General features: G+C 35.7%; 1 protein-coding gene across 5 annotated transcripts in view; it reads left to right on the forward strand.

Moving 5' to 3' along the window:
• Positions 1 to 25747, forward strand: part of INPP5A (inositol polyphosphate-5-phosphatase A) — a 291517-nt gene that overhangs the window by 26542 nt on the left and 239228 nt on the right. For 4 of the 5 annotated variants that reach the window (XM_039337449.1, XM_039337450.1, XM_039337446.1 and 1 more), the window contains exon 2: positions 23453 to 23494. In XM_039337449.1, coding sequence (XP_039193383.1) covers positions 23453 to 23494 — 42 coding nt within the window. Of the gene's footprint in view, positions 1 to 10572; positions 10647 to 23452; positions 23495 to 25747 lie in introns of all 5 variants that reach the window. The other variant, XM_039337448.1, reaches the window with a different exon arrangement.

The raw sequence follows: 25747 nt of genomic DNA on the forward strand, positions 1-25747 counted from the left end.
TCTCTAACAAGTGGAGTACATGAATGAATGAGTGTATTGATTGATTGATTAATGAAATCTTATCTATCTTGAATTAAAATAACATAAAAGGAGCCGAGGTGGCACAGCAGTTAGAGTGCAGTACTGCAGGCCACTTTAGCTGACTGTTCAGCAGGTCAGCGGTTCAAATCTCACCGGCTCAAGGTTGACTCAGCCTTCCATCCTTCCGAGGTAGGTAAAATGAGGACCCAGATTGTTGGGGGCAATGTAAATATATATATATATACATTGCTTACTGGTGTACACCGCTTAGAGAGTGCTTGCACTTAAAGCAGTATATAAGTCTCATAAATAAATTAAATAAATAAATAAAGATCCTACCTATGAGTGACTTTTCAGTAATGGTCTCTTGATTATAGCATGGTCTGTTCAGTTACATTCAACCCCCTTTTTATTTTTTTAAAACATTGCTTTATATTCCTTTAGCTCTGCTACTCTTAGGACAATTTCTCTGACTGGAGTATAGCATGGATTGATGGTTGCCCATTTTCTTTCTCCCTTTGGTTTGAAGTGGCTTGAGATTTATAACTTTGCACTGCTTGTTATTTTGTTAGAGTTTTAATTTCATTTTAAGCTACCCAATGAACCTTTTTTTTATTTTATTCTTTTTTCATAGATGGGCAATAACTTTATTAAAAGAAAGGGATAGAAAGAACCAAGGAAATTCAAAATTTATACCAGTATTTCAAATACTGTATATTGCCTAATAAAATACTCGAGAAAACTGAAAAGCTTTTGCACTGTGTGCCTTTTTAATTCATCTTAAGATTCAATAAGTGAAGACATGGCCGGCAGCTGACACACTCAGAGACGCTCCTCTCTCCGGACTGTCGTTTTTCCAACTTAACAACAGAAGGAACAGGCTTCTTCCTCTTGTTTTTTTGATCCTCCTGGATTAGGGAGTATCTCTGAATCAGCCCTTACGATCGATCCTCTGATAAAACATCAGTCTGCAAGCCGCTTTAGAAGCTGAGCTCCAGAATAGTGGGTGAGCTGAAGCTTGGGGGTGGTGTAGAAATCACTTCGGATTTGGATAGAACCTTCATTATTGATTTATTATTTACTTATTTTATAAGTGATGGCTTATAGGGCGGCTTCTAAATTACATATATAAATTGGTACCTGCAGTAGTTTTCATCTATAGGGCCAAGGATTTATTTCTTTTGAATGAATGGATTTTAGAAATTCTGTTCAGTTCCTGAAACAGCTTCAAACAGGCAAAAGCTTAAAATGAGATTTAGGGGCAGACATTGTGAATTTCAGGAAGGAAAGAGGGTTGGGGTTTTTTTTTTTCAATTTTTCAAAGTGTTTGCCTTTATTATCATAAAGTCACATGGACAGAGTATGGCCAGTTATTCATTCCAAATGCAGATCTATTGGGGCTTATGCAAATTTCTGGCAACTCTTTCATCCTCTGTGCTTTAACAATTGCACCTCTGGGGATACCAAATCACAGTTGTGACATTTGCTATTTCAGCAACATTATTTGTCACTGGTATTTGCAATAATAATAAGATTTGGACATATTTGAGGCTTGAGGGCTAGATTCCATTAGTCTAATCCCATTGTTTACTAGCTCCAAAAAAGAAGAAAATTACAAGAGAGGGCTTGATCGATTGATCAAATGCCACCATCTGATTCTGAGCAACTACATAAATAGATTTTCTCCATGATCTGTCCCTAACCTGGTTTTTCAGCTTTTCCAATAGAAAGAGAAGAGATGATATAAGTTCTCTTCAGCTTATATAACCACAATAGCAGCCAGAAAATTCATTGTTAAGCAGTGAAGCATCTGACTGCACTGGATTTTACAACCTTTTTTTCAAGGTTGTTAAGCAAGTCACTGCTTAAAAATGCTTTTCTCTGACTTTTCACTCAGCCAGATTTTTACTTGGACATTACTTCTTAAGGTGTTAGTTTTGCATATTTCAGATTGTTTGAATTGGCTCCTGGACTGCTGCGTTGTATGCAGTCTGTTCACTTTGGTCCCCTACATAGCCATAATGTTCTGGAAATCATTTCCAGCATTGGGAGTTTGTTTATAATTTATCCTTCAGGTCTCTCTTGGCACTAGGATTTGGCATAGTTGTACTGTTATTTTGGCCTCAGTGTCTCAAAATCTGTGCCAGCACCATATAAACAACACAATGAAAGGCAGCTTTTAAAGGGGAAATTGTGACCTGGGTATTGTCTCTTATGGGTTTGATTCACAGCTTCTTCCACTCTAAGGTGAATTTGGAAACTGCACTGTATAGAAAGAATGGAAGTATGACCAGATCCTAGCATTGATTCTGAACTGAGAAGAATGAATATCATGTCGGATCAGTAGAAATCTCAGAGATACGATTAGACTTGACAAAACAAGGTGGTTGTCTTAGGCAATATATTTGATATCATGGCAAATTGTGAGCTATGAATTTTTAAATGTGTTTGAATCTAATTTAAGCCAAATTTAATATAGACCAGCTTTGCTGGACTGAAGTTCCTTAAAATGATAGAAGAATTTGTGTGATTTTAGTGAGAAATGAAAGGCTTGATTTCAGGTCTTCAAGATAGGTAAGAACAAGAAACAGAAGTAGCAGGCATTCCAGGAACATTCTTGATTATTGAAGGGTAGAATAACAAAATCTTGAAAGCCTTTCAGAATTTCCTTCTGCCCCATCTTTCTTCTACCAAGCAAATTCAAGTTGGGGTTAATTTAATTTTTTTTCATGCTTCCCATCTTTTCTTTTCCAGTGGTTTATTGTTTCCTTCCCAACTTCTTGCAGGAGGGATTAATGAGTTAAATGAAAATAGAACTAAAATAGTTCTTTATCACTCAGAATAGAAACTACATAATAATACAAGATTTATTTGTTTTTTAACTTTCCTTTGATGGTTTGGTGAACTCTACAAGTATGCAGGCTGAAGACTTTGAATATTGGCAATCTAGAGATATTGGCCATTTTAAAAAGCACGTTATCCCTTGTGAATTGTTTGCATTGAAGAGCACTTATATTTCATTAGACACACCAGTACTCTTTTGGGTCTAGATTTGAAATGTGGATGCCTTCACAAATTGGCTGCCCTAAGGGGCCTTTTGTTCACAGAATGGCTGCTGAAGTGAGACCATATACAAAAGACCAGTTTTCTCAGAAGGGAGCTGATGAAGGTATTCTCCCCATTCTTTCTTTTCTTTAATCCACTATTTAAGTTTTCTGGGCAGGTGACACTGTTTCCAGAGAAGTTAGAGAGACAAAACACTTGTCTCTCTAAACCCAATTATTTGCCAAGGTTGTCTTGTATTTGGAAAACAAATGTTGATGATTTGTTCTATACAAGATACCAAATTTTGTTATTTTAATTAAAAGCATAAAAAGAAAAACAAAAAATTAAATTGGGCAGGCATGAGAGAGTGGTACATGGAGTCTCGATGCTCACAGATTGTACTAGGTTGACTATCCCTGAGATACTACAGGAGGATTACTATGTGTGTCCAAAATGTTACGGCGACCAGAGTTTATGCTGTCCAATTAGATTCTAACCTGGATCAGTTCTTTCTTTTAAAAAAAAGTACAGCTGTTCTCATGTTGTGCTGGGGAACAATTGGCAACCTAACAGTTGTTGCACTGAGCCTTCATGAGTTATTTTTGCTGTGGGTGTAATTATGAAATGTCAAGTGTTGGGCTGCTCAGAATTATTTGGCTTGGTCTAAAGTCAAGTCAAATAATGAGCTAGCTGTAAAAAAAACTGTGCAATATACAAACATGTCCTTTTGCCGAAGGTAGAACAAAGGAATGTGCTTAATTAATGACTTGGTAGATAGTGTTCAGGTCTAGTTAAATATGGAAACACAGAACTGCGCATTGCTGGTTTTGTTTGTTTTGTCCTGTTGTAGTATTAAACTTTTATCCTTGAACTTTAGAAGCTGCAAATTGGGGCACTAATTTGCAACATAATGTTACATGTCTAAGGGCTGATTTTCCATATGCACGATACTTTTTACGGATAGTCCACGACTTAGTGACTGTTCAAAGTTATAATGACACTGAAAAATGTGACTTATGACTATTTTTCATAGTTACAAGCTTTGCAGCCTCCCCTTAACAACCAGGTTACTAACTTACCAACTGCAGTGATTCACTTAACAACCATGACCAGAAAAGTCATAAAATGGGCCAAAACTCACTTAACAAATGTCTCACCAATGGATGTTTTGGGCTCAGTTGTGGTCATAAGTTGAGGACTACCTGTATTCACCTGAATGGAATCCTCCATCTTCTTTTCCTGCTACAAGTCAAAAGCAGTTTTCTAATATGCTGGCTCAAGTAGTGCAGTACCCTCTGGTCTATGTGATCTACTTCATTTTGTTATATGCAATCCCATCCATTCACCTGGCTAATATATGCTGCATAGCAGGAGTGGCCCCACATTGCCAGTCTCTGTCGTTGCCCTTCTCAGCTATTTCATTCTGAGCTGGACCAGATTCTGCTAATTTCCCTTTTAAATCAAGTGACGGGGATAATCATACAACTATGGGTTTTTCTTCGTTCATTTCTTGGGACAGCAAAGAAAGCCACTTGTTCAGCAAGTGGCTTTCCTTGTTGTCCCAAGAAATCAACAAAGAAAACCTCATAGTTGTATTGGTCCGTGCTTTGCTGATGAGGGTGGGATGAGAAAAGAAGACAGTGGGCTGATGTTAGTGCTGCTCAGACAGAACATCAGACATCCCCATGGCTAAAGCAAAGAAAGAGGTTGAAATATGGGAAGGGGTTTCTTCAGCCAATTTCATTTCTAGCTGGTTTATACACAGGTGTCAAGTAGCCTAAGACTGCAGTATATAAATGTCCTATGTAAGTCAGAATGAGTTCAATGGGGCCATTGTAAGCTTAGAGGTGATTAAATATATGGATACAGATAGATACAGAATATTTAAATGCAGTTAAATATTATGAAATGCATTTTCAACCAGAAGAGGTAAATGTAAACTATCCCATCAAAACCTGAATAGTTCTTAGGAACTGTTATTTATTCCTTGTTGTATAAATAAGGAAAGATAACATGTAAATAAATGTAGCACACAGTAATAGACTTAGAGTGTAATTCAGTAGAATTGAGCGATTAAGTTGTATTGATTTCAGAGACTGGAATGAGATAACTAAATGCATGAATTAGACCATTAAATTATCTCAAATGTGAATATAGTAGTAGTTGAAACAGGAATTTTTAGCTTTAGGTATGTGTGATATGCACATGTCAGTCTGCATTATAGTTACTGACAAATACAGTCTCTCTGCTATGTGAACAGTCTTGAACCTTGGGATTTTTCTCATATCACTTTGTTTCTCTCTTGTCACCGTTATTACCATCATTACAGTACATTTTAAAATTATTATTTCTTTTACTGGATTTTAGTTTCTGTATTTTGTGGCTTGAAGTCCACCATGATATCCTCTGAATAGATCTGAGTTATAAATAGTTTAAATAAGTTAAAAATGAAATTAAAATTCCATTCTGACAAAATGCAAGACAGCACAGAGGTGAAACACAAATTCTATGTGTAGTAAATCTCAGTTTTGGACCCCTGGCATTTTCAAATAAAGACTCTTAGTACTGCTACTTGCCATTCAAACTAGATTAGGGAAAGGCAATCTACTGCTATCTAGATATTTTGGAGTACAGTTTCCATAACGGTTGTCTATTAGCACGTAGCTTATGGGAGTTACCTTCCAACAAACTGTGGCTTATCCTGAAGGGAGATCCTTGTAATTGGGCCCACACTCTAATTTAGCATTAGGTAGCATCCGGTGTTCCATATTTAACTATTCTGTCCCTTGGCTATTACGTAGAATATACAAGAGAGCTTCTCCAAGACAGGTCTAATGTTGTGTCAGATTTTTATTTTGGAACAAATACTGAAGAAAAACCCAGGGGGTGTGAGGTCTAGAGAGAGGCAAGAATGTATTTTATTTCATTGATTAGCAGGAGCTGGAAGTGTGGAAAGAGAGACAAGATGCTGGTTGTCACTTTGGCTTGATCGATGAAACACCTATGGAAGGCAGGCGGTGACTCTTCTGGTCCTGCATACCAACAGCAGCGTTGTTCCTGATGGAGCATGAATCTGAGCTTCCACCCAGGGGATTGCCAAGCCAAGGAGCACAGCTGTCAGTGAAATGCTTGTCCTGACTTTAAGCTGTCAGGGAGTAAGTGAATCAAAGGAAAATACTCTTGTTGCAGATGCTCTGTATTTGTGAGAGCCAAAGAGGATGCTTTTTGGGGAGGCAGGGAGGAAGAAAAAGTAGGGATGCTGAATACCGATATATTCTATCCTCAAAAGCTTGACAGGATTCCCTTTTTAAAACAAGCATTCCCTTCATGAGTAGACCGATTTGAGATATATTTATGCTTATTTAATATAAAGCATATTGCTTTAATGCAAAGTCTATAACAGTAAGAAAACTCCTCTAAAAAGTTAGGCCACAGTTGTGCGTGACTCCCCCAAGGAGAAAACTTTTATTAGTGAAATAAACAAACCAACCAGATTCTGTTGGGATTAGTTCAATTATCTTTCTGTAAATGTTTAAGCTACATCACATGCAAAAGCCATAAAATTCAAAATTGCAACAACCAAGCACACAGCAGGCCAAGAAAGTAACAATAATGCAAAGACCCTAAACCTTTCCTCCCTCAAACTAAGCCCCCCTCCCTGCAACTGCAGTGTAGTAATCAGACATGAAAGAGTGTGCATGTTGATATCAGGCAGTTCTCCCTTGTTTGTTTGTTCATTTATGTTGTTGTAACCATCTCAAGAACTGTGAGAGATAGAGATATTTTGGACCTGTCTAAATAAACAGATAATGCTGGGCTTGATCCAAGAGAATCTGAGTCACCCATTAAACTTTGCGGAAATCACTAGATTTGCCTTACCTGTGATTACTTAAAAGCAGTGTTTTTTTTTTTTTAAAAAAAAAGGTGCCGGAACTCACACATGTTATACAACCCGCCGTTCTATGAGAAAAAAAAGCCCTGCTTAAAAGGATTCAGTATAACTGAGGTTTTGTTGCTCTCTGAACCCGCATGAAGGTTTGGTAAAGGCAATGAGGAAACTACCATGTATCCCACTACGGAGTTACTAGGAGGACAGAAGGGGTGCAAGATTATTTGACAATACAGTCCTAATCTAATTGTTTTCCATATAAATTTTTATTCATTATTTTGATAACAACAGTAAAACTAAACTTAAAAAGAACAACATAGAAAGGAGAAATGAAATCCTGGGACAATATTTGAGTGAACTAAATATTAAGAAGCAAATACTACTATTGTTAGAAGTAAAAGGAAGAAATACAAAGTTAGTTTATTTCAACAAGGTTAAAGTTACTAAATTTGTCTCTACTTGTTGCAATGAAAGGGTTAAGGTAAAGCAATATATATATATATATATATATATATATATATATATATATATATATATATATATATATATATATATATATATATATTTCTTTTTGCTGACAAGAGTTAAAGATTTAAGTGGGAGACTAGTATAACTATTTCGGATTCATTTATCCTCATCAGCTAGCCACACCCTTTATGGGATTTGAACCAGGGCAGTCTTTAACTCTTGTCAGCAAAAAGAAACCTGAATTTGTAATGTATTGCAGTTGCGACTTGAGTCTGCTTAATGCCCCTAGTAGGGGGGCTGCAAGGCAAAAGAGATTATAAAGAAGTAGAACTGCAGTATAGCAGTCAAAATGCCAAGGTGCAATCAATCAGACCGATCTGTCTGAAAAACTTTTTGCATATGTATGTATGTATGTATGTATGTATGTATGTATGTATGTATATCTTAATATTTAGTTCACTCAAATATTGTCCCATGATTTTATTTCTCTTTAATTCTTTATCCCATTGCAGAGACATCTTCAAGATTTCAAAAAGCCTCTTTTGTAGATCCAGTAATGAAATATTTTCATGGTTTGACATTTGTAGTTCCTCTTTAATTTTTGAACTTCAGCCAGCTTCTTTTATATATCCAGTAAAGCATCCTTTTCCAAATTATTATCTTGGCCTGTCATTTGTAGTTCCATTTTCAGTACAGTATAGACAAAATTTGTTCCACATCTGTCATACCCTCTCTGACATAGTTTTGAAATAATCTGTCCATAGAATCAGACACTGTTACTGAAACTGTTGATATTATAGCTACTAATTTCTGCTTGTGTTCTTCAAAGATCTCCTTTAATATTCCAGATGTTAAATTTTCTGTCATTTTTTTTAGTCCCAGTTAATCAACACCAAAAGCTGTACCTCTTTGCCATACCTCCCTTGGAAGTCCCATTGTATAATCTTATTCATGTTAGCTTAGATTCTGATAGTACTTTGGCCAGAATAATCTTCTGTGTGAAACATAGCCACTCTAAGTAACAAATTCTAAACCCAAAATGAAGCTTCTTCACCCCTGAGGTTTAGGCCATAAATCTGAGTTTTTTTCCAGGATTTATGATGCATGAGGCCTAGTTAAGATTTGTTATGACTGGGACATTTAGTAATGCTTGTTGGTTTTCTAGAAACTAAAATCTAATTTATAGTTTACTAATTTGTCCTGGTAATTCAAAATACTTTGTATGGCTTTTAGACCTCAAGGGAGCCATGGATTTGGGATTTTACTAGTTCTAATGTGAAGAAAGTTATTTTTGTTAAAGTGGGGAGGTATAATAATGGAAATTCCTTAACAGAGCTGGGCTGTTTCACAAATAGCCAAGGAAACCTATATTTGGACAGGCAACCATTAGGAAATCCTGGAGCTAAATTGAAAAAAAAAAACCTTCAGAAAAAGGCAAATGAATTGTAGAATTTATTGTTTAGAAAAGCATATCATTATCAGGACTTGAGCTGGGCTCAAGGAAATCTATACTAGAGTTGTGTGATGCTTTGGATTTGAAGGCAAAAAGGTGCTAAGAAACGGGAGTGTTCATGTAGCAGTTTCTACAATTCATTAAAGCAGCTGCCTGTTTTCCTAATATCCAGGGCTGCCCTTTTTATCTGCAGTGTCATCCCAGAAAAAGTCAGGAACTGGAGACAGGTGTTACATGTAGACCTCTGTATACTCTGAAGGTCCTTTTATCTTTGAATCCAGAATTCTGTATAGTCTTTAATCTTTACTTTATATGTATGGGAACATTGCCCTCTTTCTCCTCCTTAAACTGAAATCTCAGCAAATGAGTGATGTATAGGAGTAATTGGTGGCTGTGTCGTGGGTTTGTTTTTATGCGGTGTGGGAGTTCAAAAGTGGATCCCATGCAGGCTGTTTATAAGAATCTGCATTCAGGGGGTTTCAGCAACAGGGTTGTTAATGTTATGTTTGATTGTGAGAAGAGTACTTCTCAGAACAAGTGAATGAATAGGCTGTGTTAGTAATAAGCAGGAATGCGGAAAATAATTCTGTAATGTGTGGTCTGAACGAAATGTTTTGTAAACTAGGCTTGTTAAACTGCAATAACTGGGCTTATTAAACTGCCAATAAAACTTCAGAAAGTAAAGAAGCTTTTTTTGACATTTCCGTACTTGAAATTGATAACATCCATTGCTATGGCAGGGCAAAACTGGTCTTCGTTAGAGATAAATCACTGCCACAAAAATGAAGGGCACTGTTAGTCAAGAGAGCCAATTTGGTATAATGGTTAAGGCACCTGGCTAGAAACAAGGAGACTGTGAATTCTAGTCCAATCTTAGGCAAAAAGCTGGCTGAGTAACCTTGGGTCAGTTACCTTCTCACAGCCCTAGAGAGAAGGCAAGAGCAAAGATCTTCCAAAAAATATTGCCAAAAGACTTCTCCATGTAGTACCTGGTCCTGGAGGAATCAAAACTGACTTAGGCGTGCATGCACACACACATACACACGGAATCTCAAAAACCCAATTACATGAATAAGAACAGCTGGTAAAGAATTGATACTGGAACATGAGAGCATATTTGCAGCACACTCATTTCCTAAGACCACTTTAAAATAGGTAAAAGGTATTGAATCAATAAGTATTTTATGCAACTTACTGTATAATACCAGTAGTTGGGAAGCAAGACAAATTTGAAAGGAGAGTCGACAAAAGAAAACTAAACAAATACTCCTAGTAAAATAATGCAGTATCAAATTGCCAAATCTCCATTGAAATGAATACATGTTTTTATTTTGACATTATTCCAACAAAATCACGTGGGATTTCACATATAGTGCCGTTTTTAGCAAAGCACCATCTCACATGGAACACAATAATTTTTAAACTTTTCTGGACTGTCTCTAGTATTTCCTTCCTTGTTGATCTATTATTAGCTCTCAAATCTACTTGCTGTTGTATGGAAGTAAACAGTGTGATCTTTTCCACTGGACGGAAACATCTTTCTGTAAGGATAAGAGTGAATGTGGAATAGGATTTCCTGGGGAAACTGATACTCCCTATAACTAGTCATTTGCTTTGAACTCTTAGCAATAATTATTTTTTTCCTTAACAAACACGCAACTAACAGATGTCCATCTGGACGTTCTTTATCTTTTAGTGCAATCCTCTCTACTGCAGTAATATATATTGAGAAGAGTGGAACTAGACGACTCTCTTAGAAAACAATGGAAGGTAGTATTATTTTGGTATGGTCTTCCTACATTTAAAAATGTGAAATCAAGCCATGAATTTTGGATCTGAGTGCTCACCTTTTTAGAGCTGAATCACCATGATGTGATGTTACACGCAAGGTGATAAAAGCTCATTGTTGATTCTTTAATAGTGTGTCAGATTGATCTCTCTTTATAAAATAGATGTGTCATATAAACAGGTATGACGGCCCATGTAAGAGAAGTGGTATTTTTATCACAGCCCACATGCACATATGCCTCTTTGTAACTTGAAACAGCCTTGGTTCTTTAGGCCTATAGCAAGATTTTTGAGCTAATTGGGAGGACTCAATATTTTTCCATAAGTGGTGTTTACGGAATGAAAATGTTAGTTTGTCTGTTAATGTGTTTGTTAGTGGAACAGTATGTATTTATCGTTCTGTTGGCCCTTACTGTTCTACTGAACCATAGAAATACACTTTACAAACAATGACTGTAATTATCTTCCTTGATCTCTTTTGCGTTCATTCCATCATACAGGTATTTGCTTTCAATTCTCCTTTGATAGAAGAAAAGAACAGTTCAGTGAGGACTTTTAACTTGCTATATACTGCACAACAATGTTATTTTTTTTAGAATAAGGGTAATTCTCTAAGTCTGGGCTTGATCCAGTCTTAGTAGTGTATAAGTATGGCTGGCTCAAGAGTTCTGGGAGTTGAAGTCCACAAGTCATAAAAGGATCATAGTTCCCCACCCTTAATCTATAAGATTACTTTAAAGTAATTGGTTGGCTCCATTGGCTATAACTCTGGAACCAAGTTATTATCAAAATTCTTGGATAAGTATACTCCTAAACAACCTGGAATCCCCCAATTTTATATATAAATTTCTACATTTAAATTTGAATATTAAAATGAATAAGACATATTTGTAGCATATTCAAATTTGGATTGAGGGAAAAGGGAAATACAGGTAGTCCTCGATTTACAGCAGATCGTTTAGTGACCATTTAAAGTTACAATAGCACTGAAAAAAGTGACTTATGACCATTTTTTATACTTACATTCATTGCAGCATCCCCATGTTCACGTGATCAAAATTTAGACACTTGGCAACTGACTTTATTTATGATGGTTGCTGTGTCCCAAAGTCATGTGATCACCTTTTGAGGCCTTCTGGCAAGCAAAGTTAATGGGGAAGCCAGATTCACTTAACAACTGTGTTAAACTAACTCAACAACTGCAGTGATTCACTTAACAACTGTAGCAAGAAAGGTCATAAAATGGGGCCAAATTCACTTAACAACTGTTTCACTTAGCCACAGAAATTTTGGGCTCAATTGTGGTCATAAGTCAAGGATTGCATTCTTGCTTTCCCTTACTAGTTGGTCTTTCAATTTCCCCTGCTATCTAAATGATAATATGGGGGTATTATATATTGGAAACCCCAAACTGTTTGGCACTGAGAAAGGTCTGGGAGTCAGATGGCACTCTGTATCTGTGGAAGGTTTGAAAATAGGACTTGGAGGATACCAGCCATCATGGCCATAGGCTGATCATCCTTACTATAGATCAGCGGCCCCCAACCTTTTCTATGCCCTGCACCCCTAGACCGCTTCTACTATATACTCGCACCCATTACAAAGGTTTGAAATAACAGCAACGAATTATGCATATACACTATAATTTTGAAAACCCAAGTTTTTGCCCCCCCCTAGAATATCGTCTTGCACCTCCAGGGGGTGCGAGCACCCATGGTTGGGAACCCCTGCCCTAGATGATGCCCTGTTGAATTGGATAAGCATAATTCCTTATCTGAGGGGAGTATCTGGGCTGTTAGCAAGAGTTATTAATGCACACTAAGCTGCTTCTTCATCAAGATTTCCCAGCCTCTTCAAACCCTGGGTGTGATAGGGACTCTAGCTTATATAGGAGCAAAATATAGTTGGGAAAGAGGTTCCCCAAAATACCAATAAAATAAGTTGTCTGATTTGCTTGGTGCTGTACTCAAAGCAAGCATGAATCTTTTTCTCTCTTTTTTTGGCAGAAGCAATCTCAGCACAGCAGCAAATGCAATTCCATGTAAGGTGGTTTTGGGAAACGCAGATGGAGGGAGATAAGAGCCAGAGCTGCTTATTCTTAAAAGCTTCAAGAATAGCCCCCACAGTGTTCACAAGGCAATATAAGCTTGCATCAAGAGAAGGCAATAGAAAGAGAGTTCTGATTTTCTAAAAGTCAGGAGAAGTGATCTTCCATAAGTACTTGTTTAATTTTGACGACTTTTTAAATATTAACTTTTAGCCTGATGTTCCAGGTATGGCTGGAGATTCTGGGAGGCATAATCCCAGCTGGAAGTCACCAATGTTGCAAAGCCAATAAATGTGGAGGGCACAAGGAAAAGTCGCAGACAATTAAATTAAACAATATGTCTATGGAAATTCTCAATCATCCAGGTCATGGTTGTCCCAAAGGTTCTTTTTCCAAAAGGCAACTGGACTTTCTTGGTTTTTTCCTTTGAAAACTTCTCCACATCAGTCAGTTAGAACTAAAGAAACTTCTTGGATGAGAAGCAAAATGTTTTCAAAGGAAAAAAAAAAACCAAGGAAGTTTAGTTGCCTTTTGGAAGAAGCACCTTTGAGACAAACTGAACAATAATTTCAGGCTAGAAGCCTGTTATCCCCTTGTTTACTTGTTGCCTCTTTCCTTTAAATAAATATGTGTTTGGCTTGAGACTTAAAATGGCTTGAATTCAAGTGTTCTGGGTTTATTTAAATGGTTTGCAGGTTGAGAAACACACCTGCTAGCTAACTTGTTGAACTAGAAAATGACCTTTTAAAAATGCATAATAAACTGGACCTGGTTTAGCCTCAGCCCCAGATGGCAGATTTACATTCACTCTGCTACTTTTGGGAAAGTATTTGTTTACTTGAATTTGTTATGACCACGCTCTCTAGTACACCCCTGGGCAGATTATAAATAACTGTGAACTCTGTATATATTCTGGGCAGCTTCATAAATGTTTTTATTGAAAAAGGGAGTTCAGTCTCCCATGTCTTTCAGAGAAAATCTTGCATCAGTTTTGCTAATAAATTCTTAGTTACTGTAAATCCTTAAGATTATTAGAAGTGTGGCCTTCTCTTCCACTTAACTTTTCTGTGCCTTAAGTGTGGGACTGCTTTTTTTTTTCTTTTCAGTTTTGAACTTCGTTCTTTGCTGTCTTTCTTCATTTTCTTCTGTGCAGTCGATGGAATGCCTTCAGGTTTACACTCTTCATTTAGTGTTCTGTTAAAAAAAGTAAGCTATACTATTTTTCTCCTCCTAGTCTGATTTATCTTAATTCTGCCATCATTCTCATCCTTTTAGAGGTGAGTAGTTTATGCAAGATCAAAGATCTTGTGTTTAATCCCAGGGGCAGGGATTTTGATATTCCTTAGTGCTCTCCAGCACAAGAACATCTCTCTTACAGATGGAGTAATGCTTTTTCGGTACAGTACAGATGCCTGCTTATTTCTTCTGTTGTCTGCTGAGTTAGCTATGACTTGGAAAAGAGAATGAAAGAGCATACACATACAATCCCATGACTAGTCCTATTGATTCCTTCAAGAATCTATTCCTTTAGTCCCATTTTCCTCTTTAATAATGTGCAGGCCACTTGTATTAAACCTTGGTAGTTCATCTGGCTAGTCCTCTTTCTGAGATACTTTATTCTATTTTTTTATTTCCTGGCTTTCTCACCCTCCCTTGTCTCCATGAAGTAGTCAGTCTTCTTCAGTGGACTATTTTGGGCTTTTCCCTCACTCCTCATACTGAAAAAATATTTTGATATTTATTTTTATAACGTCTTTTGTACAGATTTTACTCTACTGTGCTAGTTGGAAAGCATCAGAGGCTTTCTTTTTAAAAATGTATTCTATCAGCCTGTCTGTGTTGAACAATAAAAGCATTGTGTTTTATACAAATGCATAAAACAGGCCTCTAAATAAATTTAATTTTGGTTTTTCTCTGTCTTTTTTCTAACAAGTTGTTTTATAGATCTTGATTTAATCTAACGTCAACCAGTGATGTATGTATGTATGTATGTATGTATGTATGTATGTATGTATGTATGTATGTATATATATACATACATACATACATACATACATACATACATACATACATACATACACACACTGTGGCTAATGTTCTTGGCTTGATATCTTCTCTGCCAATAAAATTCAGGCAGGAATGCAGGTGGCATTCAGGGAAGAAAATACAATAATTTAAAAATTGCACTCAGGATTATATTGCTTTAATTATATATTTAGAACTTCATTTCACCTGAATATAATACTGAGCATTTGGTTTACCTTGTTCAAAATTTGAACCTTGCAGGGCAGGCATAGAGTTACTCTTTTAAAATCCTCATGGATGCTTCAACCTGCTGTTTACATAGGTCCCATTTTGATCATTCCTATTTTATAGGCAGGAACCTGAAAGAACAAGTGGAACTTGTTGGCCTAGTCAATTAATTGCATTAAATTAAATGTATAAGTCTCTTTATAAGGATTCTGAGCAGTATACAATGAAAAGCAGTAATAAAAATCAGATAAAAATCAGGGTCACTAAACATCTGGAAAAACAGCCATTCTAGTAAAAAGAAATATGTACCGTAAGTCTCAACACTTGCTGAATCCAAGGCTAGGAAAAATAGCCAAGTTTTTAAGGCTCTTTTAAACATGGTCAGGCCAGGTAAATCTCAGAAGAGAAGGTGTTCAGGTACTTCAAGAGAAGAAGTTAGAAAAGGGAGGCAGGAAGATATTGCAATTAAAACTGCCCATTTAGATGCCTCCAGTGCCAATTGGATGCTCATAGTGGAGTTCATTGAAAAATAATTTCAACTATCAGCTGTTTCACCTAATTAGGGCTATTGGTTCTTTTCTTCAAATCAGTTTTATTCATTTTGCTACTCCTGCAAACATGTTTCTGTTTACAAGTAACATTCATTATGAAGCAATTAAAAATAATTCTGAGGCTTGCTGTGTACTTTTTCTCATTTACAGTCTTTATATGGTAACTGATATTCTTAAATCTTTAAAAATAATTTGAATGTTAGGGAAACAAGTTAACTGTGCTATGAAATGTTGTTTGTTTTAATAACTGAGCAACTCATTTGGTTTTTATGTGCTTGTAAATGTACTGCTGTAGGTCTGTAAGCAATGTAGCTAAGGGAGATTTCCATTTTTTAGCATGTAAAATGAATAAAGACCACCCAAAACTGTTCATAAGTAACTCGACTTTGGGGCCCAACATTCCAGGAAAAGGTCAAAATAATGCCTAATTAAAGGGGGCTGTGATGAACTGTGCACAGGGCTTGTAATTTTAAGAGATTCCACATGCTTTCAGAATGTTAAAAAAAAAGACTAGCAGAAGCAGTAAGACCCAACAAAGAGAAAGTCCATTTAAATTATGTGGTGTTCTGTAAGATAGACGAGTTGAGCGAAGGAATTACTCTTCCTACTGACTGAAAATGTAGGTTAAGTGTTCAGCTCAAGTTGCCCTAAAATTCTTTTTTTCACTTCTGCAGATGTTTTCCTGCAAAAGCAGCTAGTGTCATTTAACATCCATGTTCTAGTCTAGGCCAATATTTCTGTTCACATATTATTGTGATAAAGCCTGAACCAGGATTTTGAACAGGACCCTCCACTAGAACATGTATCATAACTGGGGAACAAGTACACAAACGTTTTGGACAGACAAGACATTTTGAATTTTGAGAGTATATTACAGCGTTCTCACAAAATGACCGACATGATAGGTAGAAACAGGGCCAGCACCTCCATGTGGCAGAAAGCAAACTATATTTTAAGAAGCAGTCACTCACCATTTTGTTTTCTGTGAATGCCTTTGCAGTCTACAGTATATGAGATTCACTGAAATAGTTGAAAATATACTTTATATTTGAGGCTGATGCTGTGCTTTGCAGCATTCTAGTTTTCCATTTTTTTAAGTAAAAGAATATTACAAAAATAAAATTAACCAATGCAGGGAGCTTGGCAGGATCCTAGAAAGATGCCAGTGGGCATATTGTTGCATCTGATACAATGCTGGGAATACAAAAATTAGGAGTTCCTTGGGAGAAACATAATATAAAAAAGGTTTTCTGAAATAACATTGTGCAACAGCAAACTTAGGAAATAGTTGTTTATGGATAGGATTTACTTATTGCACTAAATCATAGTAAGGTTGTTTGTTTTTGGATTCACATATATGACGCATAAACTATTTTTTATTTGTATCCATTAAGATATGTGGTTTGTCCAACACACTACAATTAAATAAACCATGAATTAGCCTTATGTGGGAATCTGATCCCTCAGTTCATGTTACTGTTCCATGGTTTTTTTAACATTTTATTTTTTTATTCAAAAAGTTAAAATACAAAATTCAAAAAAAGGGAAAAATATTTTATAAAAACAGAAGAAAAATAAACAAGACATTGAAAAAATGTGCATTAAAAAGGCACACACATACATACATATATTACCCTCCCAACTGAATACTGATGAATACCGTATTTTCCGGCGTATAAGGCGACCCGGCGTATAAGACGACCCCCGACTTCGGCGCCAAGTCGCATGCCTAGAAAGTCATCTTATACGTCGGAAACTACTATTATTTCCGGCGTATAAGACGACTCAGCATATAAGATGACCCCCGACTTCGGCGTCGATTTCAACGCTTTCGAAAGTCGTCTTATATGCTGGAAAGTACGGTATATTTCAACAATAAATTTCATACCCCTTGCAAAGCAGACACAATTTTTTAAAATTTGCAAGTTATCGACCAGTTATCTGTCTACTATACTAAAAACAAAATGGTTAACAAGTAGAACAACAAAAAAGGCAAAATTAAAATTTCAAAACCCTCTGTTAACAATTTATTATTGTATTCAACTCGTAGAAAGTTTACCACGGCTTCTTAGCTACGTGTTACTGTTCCATGTTAACCTGTTTATTTGGGCTGTCATACTTTAACCATACTTTTATTAATATCATGTCTGAATTAATTTGAAAATTCTTTTAGCCCTCCTTGAACTTTGCTTTTAATACACGATCAGTGGCATATTTTCCACATCTTCATTTTTAGTTTTAGAACAGATCAAGGCTGTATACAAGTGAGACATGAAATGGAAATTGATTTTTCCTGCTGAAAACCTATATTGTGTCTATCCTAAAAAATAAAGAAATTGCATATGGCTAAAGAAATAAAATAAATTATATCTGCTGTGGCAGTCTGATTTTCGTGTGTTGCTTGATGACAGATGTTTGAGTTGATCAAATTTATTAATGGACATTCAGCCAGATTCAGACAGCTAACTAACAAATGTCAGTGGACAAATAACAATGAAATTCCAGCTTGGTTTTTCAGGAACAGAACCTTAGCTTTCTAGGTATTCGCTGGCATTTTCCCACTATTATCTCTGCCAGCTTTATTTCTTTCCAGAGATGAAGTGAGAAGCAGCTTGGATTATCAGAAATCTTTTTACTTATAAGAAACATATGTCCTATTTCATCTGATTATTTTCTTAAATTAAAACTCCTTGTTGCCACCAGAATTATTCTTGAGTTAGCTGGCATCAAAGATCAATCAATCACTAAATCTTACAAATAAATCCAATCAGGGTATATTCAAACCTTTTTGTTCAATTCTCCTCAATTTTCTTAAATCTGGCACTTGGTACAGGTTTATGTACAGGCAGCATTTCCCCAATGTTGGCTGGAGAATTCTAGTAATTGAAATTCACACATCTTAAATTTGCTGAGGTTGAGAAACATTGCTCTAAAGTCGAAAGGTTAAAATAATGATAAAATTAAGTATTCAAATATTTTAAGACATTCACACATGATACTGCAATATGTTAAAATCATAACCTCTCAGCATTAGCCAAGAGACAAAGATTTAGATCAAATTATTTGATGTGAATTTATTCCCTTCAGTTATCTCTGTTATACTCTGTCATAATTTTTTTAGCTAGGACAATTTACAATTTGGAGACTTTGTTTTATCTAATTTTATATTTTAAATTGTGTTGTTACTTTCTATAGTTGTTCTAGTATTTCCGTCCTGTGCCAATGACTGCAATTAAATTTTGATTGAGAGAAATTAGGATATTTTGAATTTCTCTCTTAAGTATAGTGTTGGATGCATGATGACCAAAACATTGATTAAGCCATCCTGCCTAAAAATAGAGTGCCTTGGAAACTATTTCTCAACTTCCATCAAAATTTGTAATTGGGTTCATATCTGTTATTTGTAGTTAGCTCCTATTTTACTCGTCTCGTCCTTTGCATTTTGTCAGTGTATGCTGCTCTCTTGCACATATTTATTTAATAGAAGATGACAAGGTGTAGTCTTGAGAGCCAGTTTAGTGTAGTAAGTAAATCATCAGGCTAGAAACTGGGAGACTGTGAATTTTAATTCCGCCTTAGACACAAAGCCAGCTGGGTGACTTTAGGCCAGTGACTCTCCTTCAGCCCTAGGGAGAAGGCAGTGGCAAACCATTTTCAAAATAATTTGCAAACAGTCACCAAGAGTCAAAAACTGAAGGGAAGGACCTACAAAATATTTGACCTTTCCATTTGGAAGGGCAAGTCCATAAGGAAAAACGGCTGAACATCCAAAATGTAGTCACATCTGACCCAACATTAGAACACCAAAACAGGGTCATAAGTGATATCCATTGTAACTTTGAAGGGTCACTAAATGATCGGTTTTAAGTTGAGGACTACTTGTAACAGTGTTGCTCTCCTTGTTCTCTGGGAATTTGTCTGAACCACCAACAGAAAGCTTGGAGATAACATATGAAGCTGAAGGCTTGGTAAAAAAGAAAGATTTTGGAACCCAGTTCCTCAATTTTATTGACTGGTATATTGTCAGGATATATAATATGTTTAAAACATTTCAAACAATAGCTGGCACATATATTTCTAGGTAGTTGTAGATGCACTTTCTTTGAAATTTTCCAGAACAAAGAAATGAGCAATAACAGTCGTAATTGTAAACAATAATAAAGAATTACCAAACTGTTTGGTACATGGAGTGAGTTCCTCCATACCCCTTCCCTTTCAAATGTAATACTGGAACTGTTTGACATCTATAAAACAGGTCTCATAAAATATTTTATAGAGCATTTTTCTTTTTCATAACACTATTGACTGACTACTTTTTCTACAGATTCCTTTTCTGGGTACAATGTTCTTCAGTCTTTCAGTACTGCTGTGACTGAGTCAGCTCTTCATTACCCATCGAAGATTTATTGATCTGAATTCCAACCATAAAAAGCTAATGTCCAGTTTATATAACAAATTGAGTCTGGCATATTCATTTTTAAAAGACTTTTAGCACTTAGAACATGATGAATAGAACACTTGCTATTATCAAAAATGTTCCAGAGTGGTGCAATTATTTTCTCTAATAATGCTTATAATAATAATACTTCAAAATACGTGGGATTTCTTTGTTTTTGGCTTCTTCTTTCTTTCCTGTTCATGTCTGTACAATCATCAGGGATCAATCATCAAGGAGTCTTTTAAATTTAAATCTACAGCCTCAAGTCCTGCTTCTCCTTCACACTTCTCCTTTATTAATCTTCATTGCACAATTGTTGAGGAGTAAATCAAAATTACTAAACAGTTTTCCAGATAAATCTTGTACCACCCACAACATCCCTTCCATGGGCTTGGAAGGATAAGAGAAAAAAGCAATGTTGATACACTAATTTTAGAATATGTGAAGAACTCTGCACTTAATTATATGTGTTCCCTAGAGGTAATAATCTGGAAAAAGTTAATTACAACTTTGGTTTTAATGTTAATTAATTTTGTGAAACAATCTATATTTAAATATGAAAAACTTTTCACAAATAAATAGAATAGAGGCTCAGTGCCTTCCTTCCTTCCTTCCTTCCTTCCTTCCTTCCTTCCTTCCTTCCTTCCTTCCTTCCTTCCTTTTCACACTTATGATCATTAAGCATCCCCATGGTCATGTGATCTAATTTTGGATGCTTTGCAACTGCTTCATACTTATAACTGTTGCTGTGTTCCAGGGTCATGTGATCACCTTTTGTGACCTGAAAAGCAAAGTCAATGGGGAAGTCAGATTCATTTAACTGTGGCAAGAGAGGTTGTAAAATAGAGCAAAAAAAAAAAAGTGCAAAGAAAGAACAAGAAGAAAGTAAGAGAAAAGAAATATATAAAGAAGTGACTTCTTCTTTATCGATATGCAAACCCATAAATCTTTTTCAGTCCTGGTATCAGTAGAAAGTCTGTGAAGGGTTATCAGAGCTTTATAGAGACATCTTATTTTAACCTTGTTCAAACAAAACAGCTTTATATTCCTTTTACTTCTGACGATCTTTAATTAATTCAGATGTTATTGTAAGGTTTGGTCTCTCTTTCGTTTCTCTTTTTCCATTCTAAAGTTTGTTCGAGACTCTAGCAAACTTCTTTTGTAAAACCAATAAAAGTATTATCCAGATTATTCCCATGGTTTGTTCTTTGTAGTGCCACTTTGATTTTCAAAACTTTAACCAACTTTTATATATTCAATAGAAAGTCCTCATGAGGTCATTTTCATGGCTTGTCATGATCCCCATTTTTTTATTATTATTATCCAGTATTTATGGTTGTGCTGTTTCTGCATCAGGTAAAATTTATTTCATGTCAGTCCTATATTTTGGACATAGTCTGTCCATGGAAGCAGATATCATTGCTGATATCATAGTTACTAATTTTGGGGTTCATTTCATTCTTTGGAAATCTGAAGTATTTCAAATAGTTTTTGTCATTTTGTAAATTCCTATACTAAACAAAAACCAAAGGCAAGTTTACACAGTTTTCCCTTTTTCTTTTCTGCCTAGAATATTTAGTCCCCTCTAGTGTCCAATTTCTGAAATCATAAAGTCTGAAATCTCTGTTATGACTTAAGATAGACAGAACAATTTGGTTCCCATGCAAATATGTGCATTTTATTTAATTATTTCTAAAATCTTAATATTTCAAATTTGTCAGGACTTTAATTCCTTTATAACTCTTGAATTAAAATCTTATTTGGCCTTTTACTGTTGATTTCCAATTTTAAACTCTTAATTGTGGTTAATATTTTTTTTCTGTTCAAGAAAGAAAGTAAACTCATCAGGTGGTTTTTCAAACTTGTCATCGCAAAGATCTCTAATAACTGTAGGATAATTAAGGAAGCAATTTATGAAAGCAATTAGAAAGTGAAGTTAACAAATACAATGTTCTTTAAAAGGTTCTGTGCAATTGTGGGCATGTTAGATGATGCCTCCATCTCCCTCAAATCTGGAGGAGACCACCGACTACTGAGACCAGTGAAAAGCAGCCATCTGGATCACATGTATGTGATTTCCCACCCTCTTCTTGCCAGATTAGGTTTTGAAGTATTGTCTACTTGATGGTTCTTTGGTCTTGGCTACGGTTATCTCTGCTCTTTTGGAGATGAACTTCCCCTAAAAAATTTCCTTTTGCAAGATGCATTTTTCTTGAGTTTCTTATAGTTCCCTAACTCAGAGAAAGAGAGAGAGAGAGAGAGAGAGAGAGAGAGAGAGAGAGAGAGAGAGAGAGAGAGAGAGAGAGAGAGAGAGAGAGAGAGAGAGAGAGAGCATTTTCTAGCAGGGCCATCGCCCTTTGGAGCATTATGCCCCTTGAAGTGAGATCTGCCCCCACCTTCTTGGCCTTCTGAAATGGTCTGAAAACCTGATTCTGCCAACTCACTTGGGAGTCCAATGGGACCAGCCCTCTTTGTAGGTGGTAAGTAGATTAGGAGAAAATCCAGTCTCCACCCCATTTACATATATGTCCCCTTTTATCTAGTTTTTTTGTTTATTTTTAATGTTTTAATTTTAATGGTGAATGCTTTTAATGTTGCTAATGTTCTCATTGTGCTGTATTCTGCTTTTATGATGTTGTAAGTCATCCAGAAGATGACTGGAACCTTCCACTGGTTGTTTCTTGTTGGTGGAATATGTTTTGGGTTTTCTTCTGGATTTGCCAACCTGTTCTTTTTCTTCTTTTTTTCCTACTTTGGTTTTGTTGTATGCTTGTTTATAGTGTTTTTGTTCTGTTCAGTGCATTATGACCTTCAGAGTTGTCTTGGAATATGTGTGTGTGTGTGTGTGTGTGTGTGTGTGTGAGAGAGAGAGAGAGAGAGAGAGAGATAATTGAGTAAAATAAATCAAAGCAGCCAAGCCTATTATAATTAAAATGGATGGTTTTAAAATTACACAGCACAGGAGGTAGAAGAAGACTAAATAAATCAACTGATTGACAAAGAGGATGTGGTTTAAGGAAAAACATGGATGTAAAATGTTCAAAGTGTTATATCCACTTTTTTCGGTATACCATAATCTGCTATGCTTTTGCCTTGCCCACATTCCATAAGATATGATTGATTAATTATTCAATAACTTCAGTTTCTATGACATGTTGGGCATGTTGCAGACAATTAAATGTAGTTCTTGACCTTAAAAAAAATCTGCACCTTTGCTTTTTGCGCTTAAGACTAAACCGCATATGATTTTGTTAATACATAGTCACTCCCAGATTCTGTGATTTTTTAATGTGAAATGCATGGTTGTTTTTACAAACTTCACATTTTTTATCTGCGTCTATGTGTGCATGTCCATGTGTGTATGAACCCGAGTAACTATTTCATTGGTCTTTAGTTTGAGCCATTAAATATACTCACTTTAATTATTTAGACTCATTTTAATATTTATTGATACTCAAATAGTTTAATTATGTACTCACTTTAATTATTTATTTTCCAGCCAGAAAACCTGCAGAAGAATTGGCTTCGGGAATTTTATCAGGTACCTATTTATATTTTCATTATTTAGGGTTTGTACATTCAGTAGTTCATTGCATCTTTTCTTCCTCCACCCCTTCCAAAGAACTGAAACCATGAGATGTTTCCCCACCTCTTTATTCCATGCAACAATCCTCCTGCAAGAGACACCAAAGCTGGTATTCTGTCTCAGTCTGTGGCCAACTAGATGGCTCCAAGAACTCAAAGTCTCTTTCTCTATGACTTTCTAGCAGCTTAATGTCTATGGAGATTCTCAGTCATCCAGGTCGTGGTTGTCCCAAAGGCGCTTTTTAAAAAGCCAACTGGACTTTCTTTGTTTTTTCTTGAAGACGTTTTGTTTCTCATCTGAGAAGCTTCTTCACTGAAAAAAGTGAAGAAGTGAAACTTACACCAAGTTTCCAACAACGGTCAGACTATCACCACCTTGGATCCTGTAAAAATAAAGGTTAGAAAGTTCTATTATAAACGAGAGGAAATCACTGCAGTCAGAGATGTATCACCTATATGGCAGAAGAATTGGAACTAGGGTTTAGATGGTTTGTTTTGGGAACTTAAAACTAAGATAAACCGCAAACCACATTTCCTCTTACTCTCTTCTGGGCTATGAATTTACATATGTCATTGTGTCAACCAACAATTGTACAACTTTCTTTGAGTAAAGATTTCATTTTAAAATAAGGAAGAAGGTTCTTGGTGACACTATCATGAATTTCTAGAAAATACAACATATGACTCAAATCCCTTTTTGCAATTTTTGGAAAAGCACTGTTATCATGTTTTCTCGGTTATTTTAACTGTTTCAACTGAGGTTTTGATTAAAAGTGCTGTTTGTATTTTGCTGTTTGGAGCAGATTGGTAAATTTAATGTTTATTGAGTAGCTATAACATCTTGATTTTTAAAAAATAGTTCAGTTGCATCAATCCATTGTGTTTCTATATAATAAATAGAAAGGTTAACATTGATTTTTCATATTTGTGCTTTTGTGTTATCAGACCCAGTGTTTTGAAATCACTAAAACCATCACTGTAATTATATTATTAGGTAATTTTATTCATTTGTGATGCCAACCTGTTATTTATCGATATTCTAGCTTCGATGAAGTTATATTTGGTTTGTTAATTAACTTACATTAAGAGGCAGCAACAAGAAACACAGTGAAAGCAGTATATTTGCACATCATGCTAAGCAAAAATTCTGAAGAAATTTGGCATATTGTGAAATGAGTTTGACTCCTCCCATCAATAGGAGTTTGCTAAATATGTGGAAACTCTTTCCATGGTTTGTTTAGCTTAAAATAAGAATAATTTGGAACTCTGGCTTCTCTCTGACAACTTAGTTTGGAATCTTTTCAGTTTCAGAAAAATTGGCCTTGATGTAGGAGTAGTTATTAAGCAAAGCTGCCAACTGGCACATTTTGGAAAGTTATCCAGACCAGGTCAGTCTAAGAAAGGTCATATATGCATGTATAAAATGATCATAAATTTTCATGTAAGCTGTCAGCAATGGCTGGGCAAAGCAGATTGACCCAAGTCATGAGTAGATGGGTCATGATAATGAGCTATCTGGAAGGATTTTTATTTATGCTGGCAGGATAGAATCTTAACACACTTCTAGTAGAAACAAAGATTTGCATCACAAAGAAATAAATCAAGCAGCTTTACAAACTTAGGTTTCCAGGTACGATAGTATTAGATAAAAAAGGATGGCATTTGTTCAGAAGCAACCTGCATGACAATAATCTAAATTTTATATCTAATTAAATAGAAATCATATACTGAGACTCAAAAGGAAATTAAATGGAAAAAAATGTTGTGGGACAACAGCTTGAAAAACAATATAGGTATTCCTCAATTTACAACAGTTCATTTAATGACCATTCAAAGTTACAATGGCACTGAGAAAAGTGATTTTTCACACTTACGATCGTGGGCAGCATCCCCATGATCATGTGATCAAAATTTGGATGTTTGGCAACTGGTTCATATTTATGACAATTACAGTTTCCCAAGGTCATGTGATCAATTTTTGCAATCTTCTGACAAGCAAAATCAATGGGGAAGCCAGATTCACTTCACAACCATGTTACTAACTTAATAACTGCAGTGATTCACTTAACAACTGTGGCAAGAAAGGTCGAAAAATAGGGCAAAACTCACTTAGCAACATAAATTTTGGGCTCAATTGTAGTCATAATTCAAGGACTACCTATAGTTTGGTAAGATCATCCCGGTGGTGGAAACGACAGGTAACTATCTT

The sequence above is a fragment of the Crotalus tigris genome, unplaced genomic scaffold, assembly GCF_016545835.1.
Source record: "Crotalus tigris isolate CLP2741 ecotype Arizona unplaced genomic scaffold, ASM1654583v1 scf7180000017678.2327064, whole genome shotgun sequence".
Lineage (NCBI taxonomy): Eukaryota > Metazoa > Chordata > Lepidosauria > Squamata > Viperidae > Crotalus > Crotalus tigris.